We start from the raw sequence: 20698 nt of genomic DNA, 5'->3' as shown, positions 1-20698 counted from the left end.
AGCCCTGGCCAACTTTTTAAATTAAAAACAAGAACAAAAACCTTGCAATAGAAAAGCAAGAACCTTTGTACAGTGTGTGTGTGTGTGTGTGTGTGTGTGTGTGTGCTGGTCCTAGGGCTTGAACTCAGGGCCAGCATACTGCCCCTGAGGTTTTTACTCAAGCCTAGTGCTACCACTTGAGCCACAGCTCCACTTGAAGCTTTTTAGTCGTTAATTGGAGAGAAGGATCTCTCAGACTTTCTTTCCAAGGCTGGCTTTGGACCATGATCCTCAGATCTCAGCCTCCTGTGTAGCTAAGATTACAGGCGTGAGCCATGGGTGTCTGGCCATATGTGTTTATTTGTACATTCATAAATTAGTTCTAGCTTCCACTTAGTGAGAAAACATGTGTCCTTCATTTCTCTGGGCCTGACTTACTTCATTTCATGTATTTTTTCCCATGTCCATCATTTCTTTGCAAATGATTTCATATCATTCTTTTTTTTACTCTTTTTTTCATTTATTTTTATTGTAATTAATAGAAGATATCATTCTTTCTATAGGATAAACAAAGCTTCCAAACAGTTTGAAAGGATAACAGAGATGTGAGGTAAAGAAGCTCCTCCAGATTTCTCGTCTTTGTATCCTGAATGGCTTTTGTAGGCAAAGCACTGTGATCCTGCAGTCTTTTACTCTTTGTCATCTCTTTGTTAGATTGTGGGACACTTAAGGAAGCCTGTCTTCCATGTTGCCTTTGCCACCTATAGCGCAAGCCTAGGCCTAGTAGCTGTTCAAGATGTATTGATGGATGAATAAATATGCATATCAGTGAGAGCGTATTACACTTCCTTGACATTAGAGGTGAGAATCCTCTGGTTCTGAGAGGTCAAATTATCTGCCACAATCACAGGAAGTCCCTAGAACAATCTTCCTAGTGGTACTCCACTGTGTGTAATCATTAGAATGTGTCAGGACACAGATTCTTATTCTTTAGGCCTGTAATCATAGTAATGATGGCTATATATGGCATATGGCACTTTCTAGTCATTCTTCCCAACAGCTCTGCAGGATGCAGAAACTGTTGTCTTTACTGATAAGGAAACTGAGGAGGGGAGAGTGGGGAATGCCAAGAGCAGAAGGAAGTGGAATGTCCAAGGGTAGGAGTTTGCCCTGACTTTCAAAATGAGAAAGGAAAAGAAAGTTAAAAGCAGGATGAGCCCAATATTAATAGCTCATGTCTGTAAACCTAGCTATTCAAGAGTTTGAGATCGGAGGACTGTGGCTCAAAGCCAGCAGAAGCAGAAATATCTTTTTATTTCCAGGCCACAAGCAAAAAAGTTGAAAATGAAACTAGGTGCCAGTGGCTCATGCCCATAATTCTGGCTACTCAAAAGGATGAGATCTGAGGGCCGTGGTTCAAAGCCAACCCAGGCAAGAAAGTCTATGAGATTCTTATCCCCAGTTAACCAGGGAATAAAAGCCAGAACTGGATCTGTGGGTCAAATGGTAGATGACTAGCCTTGAGGGGAAAAAAAAAAACCCTCAGGGACAGTGCCTGGGCCTTGAGAGTTCAAGTTCTAGGACTGGCATAAAAGTAAAAGTTGGAAATGGAGATATGGCTAAAGTGATAGAGTTCCAGCCTTGGGCAAAAAGGCTGAGAGCAGAAGGTCTCAGTACTGGCATAAAAAAAGAAAATAAAAGGATTGGGAAAACCAGCCAGCATGTGACATGTAACAAGCAGAGTATCGCTGTGGTCATATGTTATCCCTTTAGTTTTTTGACTTTGAGAGGTTTCTGTGTTTCTCACTTTCAGGAGATGAAGTTTCAGTGCATTATGACCCCATGATTGCAAAGCTGGTTGTCTGGGCTGCAGATCGGCAGGCGGCCTTGTCAAAACTGAGGTACAGCCTTCTTCAGTACAATGTGAGTGATGTGCAGCCACATAAACAACCCTTATGCCTTTGACATGTGCAACAAGGTTATCTTTTCCCTTGTCAGACCTCGGTACTGCCAATCTATTTCCACCAATGCCTATAGACAATAATGTTGCATTAGAGAATTGCCCATGGATCAGATGAGGGTTTGATGTCCTCCAGCGTCCAATCAGGAAAAGAAAATTCAGAAATAAGATTATTAATGTCAGTGTATTGTGACATCCTTGTCATTCTGTAAATAAGATCAGCCATAAAAGTACTGCTTATCTGATCATTTTTCTTCAAAGAAAAGTTTAGTTTCATCCTTTTGACAGGTTATTTTTTTGTTAGCACATTCATTTTCTTGGTGCAATGCAGATTTAGCCTTAGAAAAAGATTTATTAACACATGATTTTAAAATTTTCTGTTATTAATTTATGGTTAGAGCCATGATTTCTATAACTCAACCACATTGGCCTCCTTACCATTCCTCAGATTCACCTAATTTGAAGTTATGGTCCTGTTCTTCCTTCCAGAATGTTCTCAGGGTTCCCAGTTAATTGTCCTCAGCCCTGATTACTTCCTCAGTCACTCCATTTAAGTCGAGTTCTCTGTTGCCTTAGCTAGCTATAGTTTTATTTTGATGTGATGTTATATTAAGTGTTTGCTGTCTCCCTAGAATATAAGCTATGAAAGAGCAGGGTCTTTGTCTGCTCATTCCTTACTGTCCCCATTCCTAGATCAGAGACTGATGCCTGAAAGTGCTCAGTAAATGGCTGTTGAAGGAATGGATGGATGAATGGATGACTGAATGAACCTGAAGTTAGCTAGCTATTTTCACCTTTGATCCTGTTTATTGGCTGGATTTGGATTAATTTGGTTTTTTTCTTTATATTGATGTACAGAATTCTTTTTATATCAGTGTATGAGTTTGGGTTTTAATATTTCTAACCAATAGGATGTGCCTGTGTGTGTGTGTGTGTGTGTGTATGTGTGTGTGTGTGTGTGTGTGTGTGTGTGTGTGTGTGTTGCAGTACTGGGGTTTGAGTTCAGGGTCTGGGCTACACCTCCACATCTGGCTGGCTTTTTGGTGGCTAATTGAGAGAAGAGTCTCATGGACTTTCCTGCCCAGGGTGACTTGGAACCATGATCCTCAGAGGCTAGAATCTCAAGCTGACCCACCGATATCCAACAGAAAGCAGTTCTGAGGTGTTTTGATCCTAATTCCTCCTTACTGTAGTCTACAGTCTGATCCTTGTCATCACCTTATTATAAAAAAAAATCTTCAATTTATTGCACATAAATTCACTTACCTATTTTTATCAGTTTTATCACTTCCCTAACCTGAGTCAATTAAATGTTTTACACTTGCTTCTATAACATCATTTCCTGCTCCCCCCCCCTTTTTTTTGTATGTGTGCCAGTACTGGGACTTGAATTCTGGGCCTGGGCACTATTCTTGAGCTCTTTTGCTTCAGGCTAATGTTCTACCACTTGAGCCACAGCTCTACTCCTGGCTTTTTGTAGTTAATTGGAGATAAGAATCTCATGACTTCCTGCTTCTGTCTTCAAACCAGGAACCTCAGATCTCAGCCTCCTGAGTAGCTAGGATTATAAGTGTGAGCCACCAGAGCCTGGCTTTGCCACTCTCTTTTATGGGAAGGGAATGTCACATGTTAAGTCCAGGTGCACAGCATGCATACCAAAACATTGGGTGGCCTTTCACATGGGATAATAGATTTTTATTTAGCATGAGTTGTGCATAGCAGAAAATACTTAAGAGAAGAAAGCAGGTGGCATTCTGAATATGTTGTTTCCCACACTGAGCAGAAACCAGAACTTAATTTTCTTCCCAGATTGTTGGACTGCGCACCAACATTGACTTCCTGCTCCGCCTGTCCAGCCATCCAGAGTTTGAAGCTGGCAATGTGCACACTGATTTCATCCCCCAGCACCACAAGGACTTGCTGCCTGCTGGAAGGGCCACAGCCAAAGAGTTGTTATGCCAGGCAGCTCTGGGCCTCATCCTCAAGGAGAAAGCTATGACCGATGCTTTCAAACTTCAGACACAAGGTATGGAATGTTTTTCTTTTTTCTCTGCCTGGGACCCTGTATGAATCACCATTAAATAGCCTTCTCTTCCCATAGAAGGCTTCCCTCTTCTGCTGTCAACAACTGTTCTCCTCTGGTTGTTTGTTTTTGTTTTTAGTTCCAGTCCTGGGGCTGAACTCAGCACCTGGGCACTGCTACTAAGCTGTTTTGCCCAAGATTAGCACTTGATTACTTGAGCCACAGCTCTGCTTCCAGCTTTAGTGGTTAACTGGAGATAAGCATCTCCTGAACTATCTTGGTTGGGCTGGCTTTGAGCTGAACTCAGATCTCAGCTTCCTGAGTAGCTAAGATGACAGGTGCGTGCCACTGATCCTTAGCTGCTTTTCTATGAAGGAGAATTCTTCACATATCATGGGTAAATCTTAAACACTACTTTTTGTGTGTCTGTCACACAAAGGCCTTGCCCTCTCACTTGACCTTTTTACAAGGCTGGTGCCCTACTACTTGAGTTACCCCTCTACTTCCAGCTTTTTTCTGGTTAATTAGCTGTAAGAATTTCATGACATTGGCTTTGAGTTGTGATCTTCTTGAGTCACTAGAATTACTGCTGTGAGACACCAGTGCCAGCTGTGGGCTTTCATCATTTTGCTCTTTTGCCTTAAGTGGAAGTATATCCAAATGTGTCCTTTATGATGTTCCTTAGTTTTTCACTCAAGATTGGTGTTCTAACATTGGAGTCATTCCTCCACTCCAACTTTTGCTAGTTAATTGGAAATGAGTCTCATGGACTTGTCTGATGATCCTCAGATCTCAGCCTCCTGAATAGTTAGGATTACAACTATGAGCTGTCAGGGCCTGAGACTGTATTCCTCTTAAATAAGGACACTTAACATTTCTAGAATGGAGTGTCCTCTTGCTACCAACTTTCTTTTTCAACTACAGCTATAAGTTACTATATATAGTACTACAACTATAAGTTTCATAATAAATGGCTTTTGTTTAGTTATGCTCCTGGATTTTGTTCAACAGAGGGTATACACCTAAACACTTGTAGTGCTGGATCAGTAACACAGAAGAGTAAATGAGACCAGAAGTAAGACAAATAGTGGAGGAGATTTGGGCTGGGGGTTCTCCAATGTACCTGCCTTATGAAAAGGGGTGACCTCAGTATAGTTTATGCCACCAGTCGATAAAATTTTAAGTTACAAATGATCTAATTATTCCACAGAAGGTGAGAGATTGTGGGTATGTTTCTGAGATGTAAATAAAAGTATATAATTTAAATTTAACACAACTAGGCACCCATGGCTCACACCTGTAATTCTTGCTACTAAGAAGGCTAAGATCTGAAGATTGCAGTTCAAAGCCAGCCCAAGCAAGAAAGTCCATGAGACTCTTATCTCTAGTTAACCAGCAAAAAGCCAACTGTGATCAAGTGGTAGAGCACTAGCCTTGCATGAAAAGGTTAAGGGACAGAGCCCAGTTCCTGCGTTTAAGCTCCAGAATCTGCACAGATATAAACAAGCAAGTTTAACACAACAGGAAGAACAAAGAAAACATGTCTGAGTTACTAGTTATTGGCCTAGAACTTATGTTTTCTTCTGTGAAGTATAAGTTTAGTAGATCTGATATCTGTAAATTAGCTATTGAATTTTACATTTTTTCCTAGATCAATTCTCTCCATTTTCATTCAGCAGTGGAAGAAGACTAAACATCTGTTATACCAGAAATATGACTCTAAAAGATGGTAAAGCCAGTAAGTAATATTTTATTGAAAGAGAAATATGCAACCTAGAAATCAATCACATTAAACTGAAAAAAAAATCTCAGCCTAATCAGTTGTTTCTTCAATACTAAATGTTTGTACTTTATGAATATTCTAAAAGTATACTATAAAACATACCCAACAAACAACTGAAAGGAAATAGCACAAGTGTTAGCAAGGTCCCTATACATGATAAGATAAGAGGCAGTCACTTTTTTCCCCAATTTTTTTGTATTTGTTTTACTTTGCAATTTTTCTGCACTAAGAATGTAGTGTGTGTATGTGTGTGTGTGTGCACGTGTGCCCGTGTGCCCCTAGTGGGGCTTAAACTCAGGGCCTCATGCTCTAACTTGGCTTTTTGCTCAAGACTAGTGTTCTACCACTTGAGTCATGCCTCCACTTCCAGCTTTTTGCAGGTTAACGGGAAATAAGAGTCTTGTGGACTTTTCTGATGATCTACGGATCTCAGCCCCCTGAGTAGCTAGGATTACAAGCATGAGTCATCAATGCCTGGCTGAGAATGTGTTGATCTTAAATAAGAAAAACAGCATGCAAAAAATAGCATGCAAAACCATCAGGAAGGGCAGATTACACATCACTCAAGTATGGTTTCAGATGTTTCAGGTGGAAGTAGGTCACTAAAGAACTATAGTTTAGGGCGTGTCTTATCACATGTAAGGTTTCAGCAGTCAACAGCTTAATGTGGGGGAGTCTTCATTATACCCACCTATGCGTGGTGAAACTGAGGCACAGGAGGTGGAGTAAGGCCTGAAGCTATGATAGAGCCTTATTGACACCCACTCGTTTTTTTTGGTGGGTCTTGGGGCTTGAACTCTGGGCCTGGGTGCCATCCCTGAGCTCTTCAGCACAAGGCTACTTCTCTACCCCTTGAGCTACAACCCTACTTCCCATTTTCTAGTGGTTAATTGGAGATAAGAGCCATTAGTGCCTAGGGCTGGCTTTGAACTGCCATCTTGTGAGAGGCTAGGTAGGAAGGATTACAGTGTAAGCTACCACACCAGACTCTCATTCCTTTTTTTGTTTTTTTAAATGGGTCATGGGGTTTGAACTCAGCCTGGGTGTTGTCCCATAGCTCTTTAGCTCAAGGCTACCTCCCTACCCTTTAGCCAAGCCCCACTTCCCATTTTCTAGAGGGTAATTGGAGGTAAGAGTCTCAGGTCCTTTTGTGCCCAGGCTGGCTCTGAACCTTGATCCTTAGATCTCAGCCTCCCGAATAGCTAGAATTACAGTCATGAGCCACCGAACCTGGCTTCCCATTCCTTTTTTATTTAACACTGACTTTCCTGATTCTTGTACCTTCTTCTCTGAACAGAGCAGGAGCTTCCTTATTTCAGCTTATTATCTACTCGCTTAGAATCAAAGTCTCTGTTCACAGAAATCATTTGGTTTGCATCTGGAAGGGTTGAGACAGGAAGCAGCACATTCTGGAGTATCTATCTGCACAGAGCCAACCAGACTTAAGACTGTCAGGTCTGTATCAGCAGACAGGGAGAGGAATGGAAAGAGAGCTACCTCAGACAGGTTCTCAAGAAGCTATTTTGTTACCCAGAAACCACCTTTGATGCCTTGGTGAATTTCCAAGCTGTGTGTGTGTGTGTGTGTGTGTGTGTGTGTGTGTGTGTGTGTGTGTGTGTGTGTGTGTGTGTGTGTGTGTGTGTGTGTGTGTGTATTGGGGCTTGAACTCGGGGCCTCCACACTGTTCCTGAGCTTTTTTTTACTCAAGGCTAGCCATATCATTTGAGCTACATACAGCTCTATTTCCAGCTTTTTGCTGGTTAATTGGAGTTTAGCATCTCATGGACTTTCTTTCCCTGGCTGGCTTTGGACCAGGATCCTCAGATCTCAGCCTTCTGAGGAGCCAAGATTACAAGTGTGAGCTACCAGCTCCTGGATCTCTCAGCCTTCTTAAAGAAAGTTTGGGGCTATCCCTTATGTAGTAGCATTCCACAAGTGGCTAACACATCCATTTTTTTGTATTCTTTTTATTTATTTTATTTTTTTGCCAGTCCTGGGGCTTGAACTCATGGCCTAAGCACTGTCCTTGGCCTTACTCAAGGCTAGAGCTCTAGCATTTGAGCCACAATACCACTTCTGGCTTTTTCTATGTATGTGGTACCAAGGAATTGAACCCTGGTCTTCGAGCATGCTTGGCAAGCACTCTACCACTAGGCCAAAGTCCCGGCCCCAACACATGCATTTTATGCTGAAGTATTTTCTTATTTCATTCTAAAAAGCTACCTCCAAAATGTAGGAACATCTCACTGAAGACACTTATATGTGAGTGGTAATCAGAAGCAAAAAAGTTGCAGGGGCTAAGTCCACCTAAGTTAAGGAAAAGAGTCATATATGAGGTTGTGTTTCAGATGAGCCAATTCTGTTATTTGGCATAGATAGATCTTCAGTAGTGAGTAGTGTTTTAAAACTCCTTACCTAACTCGTGACCTGGTAACCCCTCTGTACAGCACCTTGATAGTAACAATAAAATTCTTTTTAAAATATTTCAAAAATATATACTTTTGGGGCCGGGAGCTTGGCCTAGTGGTAGAGTGTTTGCCTAGCATGCACGAATACCCGGGTTCGATTCCTCGGTACCACATACATAGAAAAAAGCTGGAAGTGCTGCTGAGGCTCAAGTGTAGAGCTCTAGCCTTGAGAAAGTCCAAGGACAGTGCTCAGGCCCTGAGCCCAAGACCAAGACTAGCAAAAAAAAAAAAAATATATATATATATATATATATATATACACATACTTTTTAAAATTTTATCAGGGTGATGTATAGAAAGGTTATAGTTACATTCATAAGATAGTGAGTACATTACTTCTTGAACACTGTTACCCCTTCCCATGTTTTTCTCCCACTTTCCCTTCCCCCACTTCTTCCCAAGTTGTAAAGTTCATTTCCAACATGTTGTCTTGTGAATATCGCTGTTACACTGGTTCATCCTTAAAAATAAGTAGCCAGACACTGGTGGCTCATATCTGAGTTCAATTTAGGCCCTGAGTTCAAGCCCTAGGTCTGGCACAAAAATAAATAAAATAATGATGGGGGGGGAGGGAGAAAGAGAACTGAAAAGCCAACATAGTTGCATCATTCAATGACAATATTCCATAAAATAATCCAGTTCAACTATAATAGTTTTCAGGAAGGTGGCAGTGAATCTGAAAAATACTAATCAACAGTGTCTGACTGGTAAGAGAACACCTCACAGGAATCCCAGAGGCATTCATGAGTCTAAAGTAGAACCAGCCTCTCCAGATCTTGATGAATATGACAGATATTTTAAATTCTGTATTTAAGACTTGATTTTTTTTTTTACTTTGTTACTATTGGCCTTGTTTCAGAAAACCCTGCCTGACTCGCTGTTATAAAAGTGGCTAATATTTATTGAATATTTTCAGAGAATAAGATCCTCAGATCTTATTTTTCTGAGTAGCTAGTATTATAGGTCTGAGCCATAGGCATCTGGCTCTATAGTTAGCTTTTCCTCAAAGCTAGTGCTCTATCATTTTAAGCCACCACTCTACTTCCAGCTTTTAAGTGGTTAATTACAGGTAAGAGTCTCACAGGCTTTCCTGCCTGAGCTGCTTCAATCCTGGATCCTAGGCTTTCAGCCTCCTGAGTAGAGTGACTGTCGGGTGTGGACAGCAGAGAAGAACAAGAGCAGAATGACAGGTTTTAACCCAGGATTGCAAAGAGAACAGCAGTGCCCGTCACAGAGATCCAGGTCAGGAGGGTGTCCAGTGATGACGTACTGTTACACAATGTTGACTTCAAGATGCCAGCGCGGCATCCAGCTAGGAGTGAATAGTCAGAGTTCTAGAGAGGGGAAGGCAGGGCTACAAACAGATTTTTGTTACCATCAAAATGATAGTTGAAGGATGTATCAGGATGTGACAAAATGACAAAGTAATGTTGAGTGTGTTGTCTGCCACACAATATATGATCTGTCTTCTTCCCCTCCTTCCTGCCTCTCTTCCTTCCTTCCTCTCTGCCTCTCTCCTTGACTCCCTTCTTTCCTTCTCCCTTTCCTTTCTTCCTTCCCTTCCTCCTGTCCTCCTTCTTCTCTTTCCTTCTCTTTCCATCTCTCCCACTTTCCACCTTCCCTTCCACTTTCTTTCTCCCTCCCCCTTCTTTCCTCTCCCTCCATTCCTCCTTACCTCTCCTCTTCTCTCCTTTTCCTTTCCATCCCTCCCACTCTCCCTACTTCTCATCTTTACTTTCTCCCTCCCTGTTCCCTTCTTTCCTTCCTCCGTCCCTCCTTTCCTTCCTTCTTTCCTCCCTTACTGGGGAAAGAAAGGAACTGAACCTCAGGCTATTACTAAGCTACACTTTGATTTCCAACTTCTAAAATAATCTTCAACCTATTTTTTTGAATAATTTATTTGATTCATATAGTCTGTTACAGTTTGTAGAAAGCTTTAGCATTTATTTAATCATCACTATAGTCTCATACACATTTAATAGTTTAAAAATAGAGACTCACAGACTTGTGAAGATATCTAAAAGTCCATTCTTTTAAATAAAGATGAGAAAAATTCACTTTTCATTGAAACCTTCCTCACAGATGTGTTCCTAAGGAAAAAGTATACCCCCAGGGAGCTAAAAGATCAATGTTTGTTTGAATAGCTGGTTATCAGAAGGTTGAAATAATTGAATGTATTCTAATTTTTCTTCAATCTTTCCCCTTCTTCTGTAAAGATGTGGCCATAGCTGTAACATATAACCCAGATGGGTCATACAGCATGCAGGTAAGCCTTATGGCTTTTGTTCTTTAGTTTGGAGCTAAATCTGATCTCTCTCATACTGAATAGGGTCTTTTTTCGCTCTCTAGTTTCTTGTAAGCCTTGGTCTATTATAACTGTAGTTAAAAGAATGTCATGTGGCGGGGGAGGGTAATGGGTACCAAGACATGTGAAAGGGTATCAATGTATGTGAATTAATGCACCTCCTATCTGGCAAATATCATGTAACCCTTTTATTAATTACAATAAAAAATTAAAAAAAAATAAAAAATAAAAAAATAAAAGAATGTCATGTACTTGTACATTAGATCAGTCTGTATAAATTACACCCCCCATACATGTAGTGTCTAATACATTGCTTACTCCCTTTGAATGTGGTTGTGGTTCCCTCAAGAATAAAAACTTGGGCCGGGAGTTTGGCCTAGTGGTAGAGTGCTTGCCTAGCATGCACGAAGACCCAGGTTCGATTCCTCGGTACCACATACATAGCAAAAAGCCAGAAGCGGTGCTGTGGCTCAAGTGGTACAGCCCTAGCCTTGAGAAGATCCCAAGGACGGGCCCTGAGCCCAAGCCCAGGACTGGCAAAAAAAAAAAAAAAAAAAAAAAAGAATAAAAACTTGGCAAAGAATAAATAGCTTTGAATCACACACCTAACAAGGCCTATAAAGTATGTCTGTGTATTTACATACACTCTTAAAAATTATTGAGGGAATTGCGCCTCTGCCAAAGAGCTTTCATTAGTTTCAAGTAGTTATTTAGCATTTAGGAAAGTTAACTGAGAGGTAGTGCCATGGCTCAAATGGCAGAGCTCTACCCTTGAGCACAGAGAGGCTTCTGGACTGTGCCCAAGCCTTGAATTCAAGCCCCATAACTGACCACAAAAGAAAATTTAGCTGAGAATAAAAAATGTTTGGGGGGGGCGGTGCGGGAGTTTGGCCTAGTGGTAGAGTGCTTGCCTAGCATGCACGAAGACCCGGGTTAGATTCCTCAGTACCACATACATAGAAAAAAGCCAGAAGTGGTGCTGAGGCTCAAGCGGTAGAGCTCTAGCCTTGAGAAAGTCCAAGGACAGTGCTTGTTCGTTGTTTTGCCAGCCATGGGGCTTGAACACAGCATCTGAGCACTATCCCTTAGGGTTTTTTGCTGAAAGGAAATGCTGTGCCACATGAGCCACAGCTCCACTTCCAGTTTCTTGGTGGTTAATTGGAGATAAGAGTCTCACAGACATTTTTGCCTGGGCTGGCTTTGAACTTCAGCTGGCAGCTTCCTGATTAGGATTTCAGATATGAGCCATCAGTGCTTTGTATTTTTTTAGTTGTGGGAAAATACACATAAAATGAAACATGTTAATCATTTTACTCCAGCTCCATGGTATCACTTTCATACTGTCGCATAGTCATCACCATCCACTCCAGAGCTTCTTCCACCTTCTAAAGCCAAAATCCAGTACTGTTAACTCCAGTCTCTTTCTCCTTTGTTCTTTATACCCACCAGTTACAGTCTACTTGCTGTCTTGAATATGACTACTGTAGGTATCTGATGTAACTGATGCCATTTACTATCTTTCCTTTTGTGCCTGACATATTTCACGTGGCACAATGAAGCAGGTATCAGAATTTTCTTCCTTTGTTAAGGTATTTTATGATATGTATATACCACATCTTCTTTATCCACTCACCTGTCAGTGAACACAGGTTATTTCCACTTTGGCTATTGTGAATGAATAGTGCTAGGAAGATGAGAATACAGGTGGCTCTCAGAAGCCCAATTTTAACTTCTTTTGGTTCTATCTTTTTTTATTTTTTGCCAGTCCTGGGCCTTGAACTCAGGGCCTGAGCACTGTCCTTGGGCTTTCTCCAGGGTAGAACTCTACCACTTGAGCCACAGCACCATTTCCAGCTTTTTCTATGTATATATGGCACCAAGGATTCGAACCCGGGTCTTTATGCATGCTAGGCAAGCACTCTACCACTAGGCCAAACTCCCTGCCCCTTTAACTTCTTTTGGGTTCTATGGAGACATAGAATTGTGAGCTCATGGTGTGATTCCATTATTTAGGTTTTGAGAAGCCACTGTACTGTTCTCCACAGCAGTTACCTCGTTTTGCACCCCACCAGCTGCACACCAGCGGCCCGGCTCTCCACATCCCACCCACTTCCATTTCCTGCTTTGCTGTTGCTGCTTTGTAGTAATAGCCATCCAGTGGCTGTCACTTCCACCAATGGGTAGAAGTGGTATCACGTAGTAACTGATTTGCAGAGGACTTGGGATGGCGAATGTATTTTTAGACTGGTGTTTACCATTTGTATATCTTAGGAGAAATGTCTGTTCAAGTCCTTTGCCTTTTTTTCCATTTTCCACCCACAGTCTTGCTATTTAGTTGAGACTGGTCTAGAAATCACTGTGTAGCACTGGCTGGCCTCAAACTTATGATCCTCCTACCTTAGGCTCCTGAATACTGAGCATGTACCTGTGTACTAACAGTCCCAACGTTCTATTGCCTGTTCTTTTTTCTTGTAGGCTCTAGTGTTTAAACTCAGTGCCTCAAACTCTCACAGCTGACACTGCTAGTTAAGCCATGCCTACAGCTTGGCATTTTAATCAGAGATGCAGCTTCACACGCTTTTCTGCCCAAGCTGGCTTCGAACCAAGATCCTTCGATCACAGACTCCTGAGTAGCTAAGATTATAGGCATGAGCCACAGCACCTGGCTTTCTTTCTTGCTCTTTTGCATGCTCGCTCTCTCTCTCTCTCTCTCTCTCTCTCTCTCTCTCTCTCTCTCTCTCTCTCTCTCTCTCTCTCCACATATATGTGTGTATGTGTGTATACACATACACATACACACTATATATACACACATATATATGTATGTATATATACTTATATGTATATACTAATTCTAGGGCTTGAACTTAGGACCTAGGCTTCTTTTTTCAAGGCTACTACTCTACCCCTTGAGCCACAGCTCTAATTCTGGCTTTTCAGTGATTAATTGAAGATAAGAGTCTCACAGACTTCTTACCTGGGTTGGCTTTGAACCATGTTCCTCAGATCTCAACTATCTGAGTAGCTAAAATTATAGGCATCAACCAAGAGTACCTGAATTCATCTGTTTTTTTAACCTAGTTATTTTGTTACTATTAACTTATAGATACAATTTGAAAATCTAAGATTATACATGTCACATTCCACCAGCCATCAGAGGGATAACATTACCACATGTGCAGTAGCTTCTAGAATATTCCACCAGGTATTTCTGAGAAAATGAGGATTTGAAAGGCAAATAAAATGTTCATTTTTTAGTGAAAATAATTTGACTTCTTGGATCCCTAAATGTGTCTTAGGAACCCCAAGGAATCTTCAGATAATATTTAATAACCTTCAGGATAAAGTTGATGATTGCCCTCAATTAAAAGATGGCCAGAGCGTTGCCAAAATGAAACAGTAGAAAAGGTTTTAAGTTGCAGGAATGTGACCAAATTCCTATAGCAAGGAACAAACACAAGCAAATAGAATATGTCATTTATTTAAGAGTATAGAAACTTTAAATCCTGTAAAATGGAATTCTTGGTGATAGTAGACTAAGACTTTGAGACAAGATGGTTCTCCTTCTCTGAAATTTGAAGAACCGGGGGATGTCTACCGGCTTTAGAATTCATGTTAGTGACATTGGTTTAGGGCCCTTTTGTGTCCTTCATAACTAGTAAAGTAAGTTGCCGGTTCTGATTGGCTCATGGCACTAAATTCACTAATTGAGAATGCTTTTGTGAATCTTTAAGCAAAACTATTTCCAATTCAACCCTTATATCCTGGGACTTTCACAGGCTGTTTTAGTAGGTTAGAAGGCAGAATAAAATGTCACATTGAACTTAGGAGAGATGAGAACCAATATCTAAATATTGCAGTGTGACCTATTTTTCCTTAGCCTACATAATGTATCTGAAAAGAAAAAACACAGAACTTAGACACTAACAACAAAAGAATTTAAATTTTAAAAAGATTTAGAATGGATTTTTTTTTTCTGGATGAGGAAAATTTTTTCTTGAGAAAATACCCTCAAAACCTGAAAGTTTCAGCCGTGAATTTAGCCTAGTGGTAGAGTGCTTGCCTAGAATGCACGAAGACCTGGGTTCGATTCCTTGGTACTACATACATAGAAAAGGCCAGAAGTGGTGCTGTGACTCAAATAGTAGAGCTCTAGCCTTGAGAAAGTCCAAGGACAGTGCTCAGGCCCTGAGCTCAAGCATGGGACTGGCAAAAAAAAATCATGAAAGTTTCATGTGTTTTTATTAGCTTCCTCAAAACATTAATGTAAAACATGTTTTTTTTTGGCACTCATTCTCTCAGAGTAAATATTGTGTTCAGTCTCCAGCTAAGTTACCTTCTTAAATCGTAACCTAAACATATGAACTTGATCTGTATGTTAATGATAGAAAAGAATACATACCATTTAATTATATGATTGGGGTTTTCTTCATTACCAACATTGGAACAGGAAAACTAAAGAATATATATGTATATATATATATTATTGAGGTGCTCAGAAATGAGAAGAGAACCAATAGCCAAGAATTGATAGTTTATATCTGTAATCCTAGCTAATCAGGAAGGTAAGATCTGAGGACTGTAGTTCAAAGCTAGCCTAGACAGAAAAATTACCTGCAATTAATCAGCAAAAAAGAAAAAAAAAAGCTGGATGTAGAGCTGTGACTCAAGTGATATAGTACCAACCTTAAGTGAAAAAGCCCTGGCTTTGAGTTTAAGCCCTAGAACAATACTGGCCCAGAAAAGAAGGAAGGATGGAAGAGAGAGAAAGAGAGAGAGAGAGAGAGAGAGAGTGAGAGAGAGAGAGAGAGAGAGAGAGAGAGAGAGAGAGAGAGAGAGAGAGAGAGAGAGAGAGAGGGAGGGAGAGAATTTTAGCATATACTATACTCTTGATAACTTTTAATGATTAATGTGATTTTTTTGCAAGTAGAAGAAAGTTTATTGGGGTACGCTCCCCGGTGACCCCCTGGGTGAACCTAGAGATGTTGTACCAAGTGTGATTACAGATGGGGGGATTTTATGGGTAGGGTAAAAGTGGAACTGTTAATCAGTCCTGGAGCTTAAACACAGGGCCAGAGCACTGTCTTTGGGCTTTCTCAAGGCTAGAGCTCTACCACTTGAGCTATAGCACCACTTTTAGCTTTTTTTTTCTGCTGGAATATCTGGTTCTTCCCTATAAGGAATATCTGGTCCATTGACTCTCTCCCAGGTGTATGTGATACAGAGGAATCGAACCCAGATCTTTGTGCATGCTAGGCAAGCACTCTACCATTAGGCCAAATTCCCATGCCGTGATTTTTAAAAATTATCTTTAAGTAGTTGTACAAAGGATCTGCCATTAACAAAGCAGTTGTATTGCTATTCTTTCTGATCTTAAATGAACTTTTATCTGTAGCATTATGAGGCCTCTCAAAACTACTCAGAGTGAAGACTGGTTATGATATTATTCATTCTGCAGGATTGTAAAGCTATTTCTGTTTCTTTCAGATTGAAGATAAGACCTTGCAAGTCCTTGGTCATCTTCAGAGCGAGGGAGACTGCACGTACCTCAAGTGTTCTGTCGATGGCGTGGCCAGTAAAGCCAAGCTGGTTATCCTAGACAACATGATTTACCTGTTTTCCATGGTACTGTGTCTTCTTGGAGTTCAGAAGGAAATGCCCGCCAAAGACATTTTACTAAAAAAGATAAGATCCCGCTTCCTTCTGCTGCTCTGGTTGCATTTCCCTTCGTTCCCTTTCCACGCCACGTCTCTGCCACACTCCGGCTTTCCTTGGTTCTCTGTTCCCCTCTCTTCCTCAGACTGTCATTGTTAGACACACAGCCATGTTCTTCCTTTTTCTGAAATAAGATGTTACCCTGTCCTTGTCAGAGAGTGTGGCCTTACTCAGTGGTGGTGTTCCCTGGGGCTGTGATGCCTGCATAGCCACCCCATTTCTGACATCTGGAATCTGGGATTGGGGAGAAGGTGACCCCTGGGAGAGGATTCTGTGGTCAGAATCTACTTCCCCTTGGAGGGAAGTAGACAGTAGAAAGGGAGATGGAGTTACAAGCATCTTGATGACCAAAGGGTATCATGCCTTTGTTTAGAAGCTACTGACCCATGAGTCCTTCTGCCCAGGCAGAAGAAGAATGAATTCAATGGTGGTGGCTTTGGGGTCTTCTCATATTTGGGAGACATTTTTTAGATCTCAGTGCTATGTGTTGTGATGGCTTTAATATTCAATCCACATTACCAAGTGCTCCCTATCAAAACCAATTGTGCTGCACCAACATGGTGGGGGATTTGTATGTGGAGTGGTGAAAAGCTTGAATTCTAGAATGCAGAGTTGCTTTTAGTTCAAATCTTGGCCCTGCCATCTGCCATCTGCCATCTGCTTGTGGCCCCACCTTTCTCTTCTATCATTAAAACTATTTGGGCTTCACTTCCCCATCTAGAAATGGGTATAGCAGTATCTACTTCATAGAATTATTTTAATGATTAATGATGTAATATATATAAATATTATATAGTGATATAATAAATATAAATGTGACATTCCTGGCATAGATTAATCACTAGCTAGTGAGGATACTTCTAAAAGCCACTTCCAGGCAGTGCCTCTGTCACCTGTTATACACTTCAGCTCACCCTCTGTGAGGATGTATAATACATACTCCCTTCATGGAAGACCGAAACTGAGAGCATTTAGTAACTTGTTCAAAGCCACTAAGCTAGATAGAACCCTACATCCATGATAACTAATAGTTCATTGGAAACTTGAGAAATACTAGTAGCACAGATATATTAGAAAAGATTCAGTGGGGGCTCTTGATCTCATTTTCAGGTTTTTGTTTTGTTTTGTTTTGTTTTTGTGTTTGTGTATGTATGTAGGAAGGCAGTACTGAGATTGGCATTCCAGTACCTAAATACTTGTCTTCTATGAGCTCAGAGGGAATCCAAGGAGGAGGTGCCATTGCTCCAATGACTGGAACCATTGAAAAGGTAATGTGTGACATTTGTAGAATGGTGCCCAGGGACCCCTTGTCTTTCTTGAACTTCACATGGATCCCTTCCTTGCTAATCCTGCTCGTAAAAGCATACATTTCAAGAAAACAAGAGGATTGGTTATAGATTTAAGTTTCAGTATTTCAATTTTGAGTGAAAATATCTATATAGATAACTTAGAAGAAAAAAATGGCTGGGTATTTTTTGTCACTGTTTTTGTTTTAGGGTAGTGTGTGTGTGTGTGTGTGTGTGTGTGTGTGTGTGTGTGTGTGTGTGTGTGTTGGTCCTACATCTTGAATTTAGGGCCTGGGTTTTGCCCCAGAGCTCTTTTGCTTAAGGCTAAGGCTTTACCACTTTGAGCCACAGCTCTTGCTTTTCTGGTGGTTAATTAGAGATAAAAGTCTCACAAATTTTCCTGCCTGAGCTGGCTTTGAACCATAATCCTCATATTTTAGCCTCCTGAGTAGCTAGGAGCGAGCCACCAGCACCCAGTTTTTGTATTTGTTTGTTTGTTTGTTTATTTATTTATTTATTTATTTTATTTATTGTCAGGCCTGGGGCTTGAACTTAGGGTCTGAGCATTGTCTTTGTGCTTTTTAAGGCTTGAGCTCTACCACTTGAACCGCAGCACCACTTCTGGTTTTTTTCTATGGTACTGAGGAATCGAACCTGGATCTTCATGCATGCTAGGCAAACACTCTACCCCTAGGGCAGATTCCCGTCCCCTATTTTATTTTTTGAAAGGAGCTTGTATTTGGTTGATTGGTTGTTTGGTTGGTTGAATTTAGAGACAAGATCTCCCTATACAGTTTAGAGTGACCTAGAACTACTGGGTTTCCACACTATCCTTAAATTCATGTTCTTCCTGCCTAAGCCACCAGAATGCTGGGATTATAGATATATGCCACCACATCTGGCGGAGTCTGGTATTTTTGAAAATGAAATTTACAGCAAAGTATACCTATATGAGGTATGGTGGGCTAAACCATGGTTTCAGCTACCTGGGGGGCTGAGGCAGGAAGATCACTTGAAGCCATCCTAGAAAACATAGCAAGACTCTCAAAAAGCAAAAAAAAACACGTGTGTGCATGTGTGCCTGTGTCTGTGTCTGTGTGTGTCTGTGTGTGTAAATAAAAGGAATCCCAAACTGAAAGTCTAATTAGTTCAAAATACAGCATGTGTTTGCATGCACAGAGATCTTTGTTCAAACCCCAACCCCCCGCCCAAAAGTGAACAATTTTATCCTGAAATAAAAGCATTTGCTCTCATATACACATTCCTATCTGTGTTAAAGTAAAATTTGAAAGGCTGGTGTAGGTGAAGAAGACTATGGTTGGCTATTGAATTCAAGATCTACTTAGAATTGATCCAAGCTATCTTAGTGCATTTTGACAACTGTAACAGAATCACAGATGGAGTACCTTATATCTGAGAAATTTACTCTCAAAAGTTGAGGAGGCTGGAAAATCCCAGCCAATCTGGTGTCTGTTCCCTGGTTTCATGAAAAGAATGATCTCACTGTCACATGACAGGCAGAGTGCAGGACCTCTCTTGGGCCTCTTTTATAAGGGCTCTGATCCTGTTTATGATACAGAATCTCATGACCCTAATGAACTCCCAAGAGCCCCAACTCTGAATACTGTTACCTTGTGGGTTAAGATTTCAGTATATGAATTTTCCGGGGCACCACCATTAAGCCTGAAACACAGTTTGGCAGCATTAAATGGTGATAGATCAGTCAACTTTTATGTACTTGATTACAGGAGAACCTTCCAAATATACTTCAGTTATAAAAGTTTATCTGTGGATTAGGATTGTAGTTCAGTGGTAGAGTGCTTCCCTAATACATTATGAAGCCTGGGGTTTAATCCCCAGCACCACAAAAAAGAAGAAGAAGAAGAAGAAGAAGAAGAAGAAGAAGAAGAAGAAGAAGAAGAAGAAGGAGGAGGAGGAGGAGGGAGGAGGAGGAGGAGGAGGAGGAGGAGGAGGAGGAGGAGGAGGAGGAGGAGGAGGAGGAGGAGGAGGAGGAGGAGGACGACGACGAGGAGGAAGAAGAGGAGGAGGACAAGGAGGAAAAAGAAGATAGCTATGTGTTCTTAAAACACACAAAAAAATACAGGAAGTTAACTACTAGAATCACCCACTGTTCTCCTCTGGAAATATTTGCCCCAAGGAAGCGTGAACTTAAAAACTTAATTCTACATTTTGTATGTCTGTGTGCTTGTATTAGAGCTTGAACTCAGGGCCTGGGTGCCATACCAGAGAGTTTTTACTCAAGGTTGGCATCCCATCACTTGAAGTACCCCTCCACTTCTGGTTTTTTGCTGTTAATTGGGGATAAGAGCCTCAGATTTGTGTGCATTGGCTGGCTTAGAACCATGGTTTTCAGATCTCAACCTCCTGAGTAGCTAGGATTACAGGCAGGAGCTACCAGCACCCAGCTGTATGTAGCTTTGCAGACCAATTTTATGGATCCTACAAATAGGGCTTCCTCCAGAGGATGTTGCATTTAAAAATTGACCAGGAATCAGGGGGTTGGCCTAGTGGTAGAATGCATGCCTAGCATGCACAAAGACCCAGGTACCATATATAGAAAAAGCTGAAAATGATGATATGGCTCAAGTGGTAGAGCTCTAGCCTTGAGAAAGCCCAAGGATAGCACTCAGGACCCAGTTCAAGCCCCAGGACTGGTGGAAAAAAAAAATTGACCGGGCACTGGTTTTATTGCACTGTACTGGCTCAGGTGATGTGTGAGGCTTTCATAGATGCTTCCTATTTTCCCAGTTGTAATTATACAGTGCTCCTCTCCATCTCCCCCTTCCTCTTTCCCTCCCTCTTTCTCTCTTCCTCTCTCTCCCTTGATTCCTCCCTCCGTCTCTAGTCTTCCCTATCCTTTCATTGAACCCAAGACCGCTCATTTGCATCCCAAGTACTCTATTACTTAAGCCCTTGCCTTTTTTTTTTTTTGTCAGTCATAGGGTTTGAAGTCAGGGTATGGGCACTGTCACGAAGCTCCTTTGCTCAAAGCTAGCACTTTACCACTTTTAGCCATAGCTCTACTTCCGTTTTCTGGTGGTTAATTGGAGAGAAGAGTCTCACAGATTTTCCTGCCGAGGCTGGCTTCAAACAGTGATCCTCAGATCTCGGCCTCCTGAGTAGCTGGTGTTGCAGGTATGAGCTCCCAGCACCTGGCT

At 41.3% G+C, this 20698-nt stretch overlaps 1 protein-coding gene across 1 annotated transcript in view; it reads left to right on the top strand.

Annotated features, from left to right (window-relative positions):
- Positions 1 to 20698, top strand: part of Mccc1 (methylcrotonyl-CoA carboxylase subunit 1) — a 57188-nt gene that overhangs the window by 33616 nt on the left and 2874 nt on the right. Inside the window, exons 12-17 of the mRNA XM_090342683.1 lie at positions 1793 to 1902; positions 3749 to 3965; positions 5614 to 5700; positions 10430 to 10479; positions 16006 to 16143; positions 17391 to 17501. Of these exons, the coding sequence (XP_090198809.1) occupies positions 1793 to 1902; positions 3749 to 3965; positions 5614 to 5700; positions 10430 to 10479; positions 16006 to 16143; positions 17391 to 17501 (713 nt within the window). The remainder of the gene's footprint in view (positions 1 to 1792; positions 1903 to 3748; positions 3966 to 5613; positions 5701 to 10429; positions 10480 to 16005; positions 16144 to 17390; positions 17502 to 20698) is intronic.

This window comes from Megascapheus bottae, chromosome 1, assembly GCF_031878675.1.
Source record: "Megascapheus bottae isolate mThoBot1 chromosome 1, mThoBot2.hap1, whole genome shotgun sequence".
NCBI lineage: Eukaryota > Metazoa > Chordata > Mammalia > Rodentia > Geomyidae > Megascapheus > Megascapheus bottae.
Note: the sequence above shows the minus strand (reverse complement) of the source record. Positions and strands in the feature narration are given on the sequence as shown.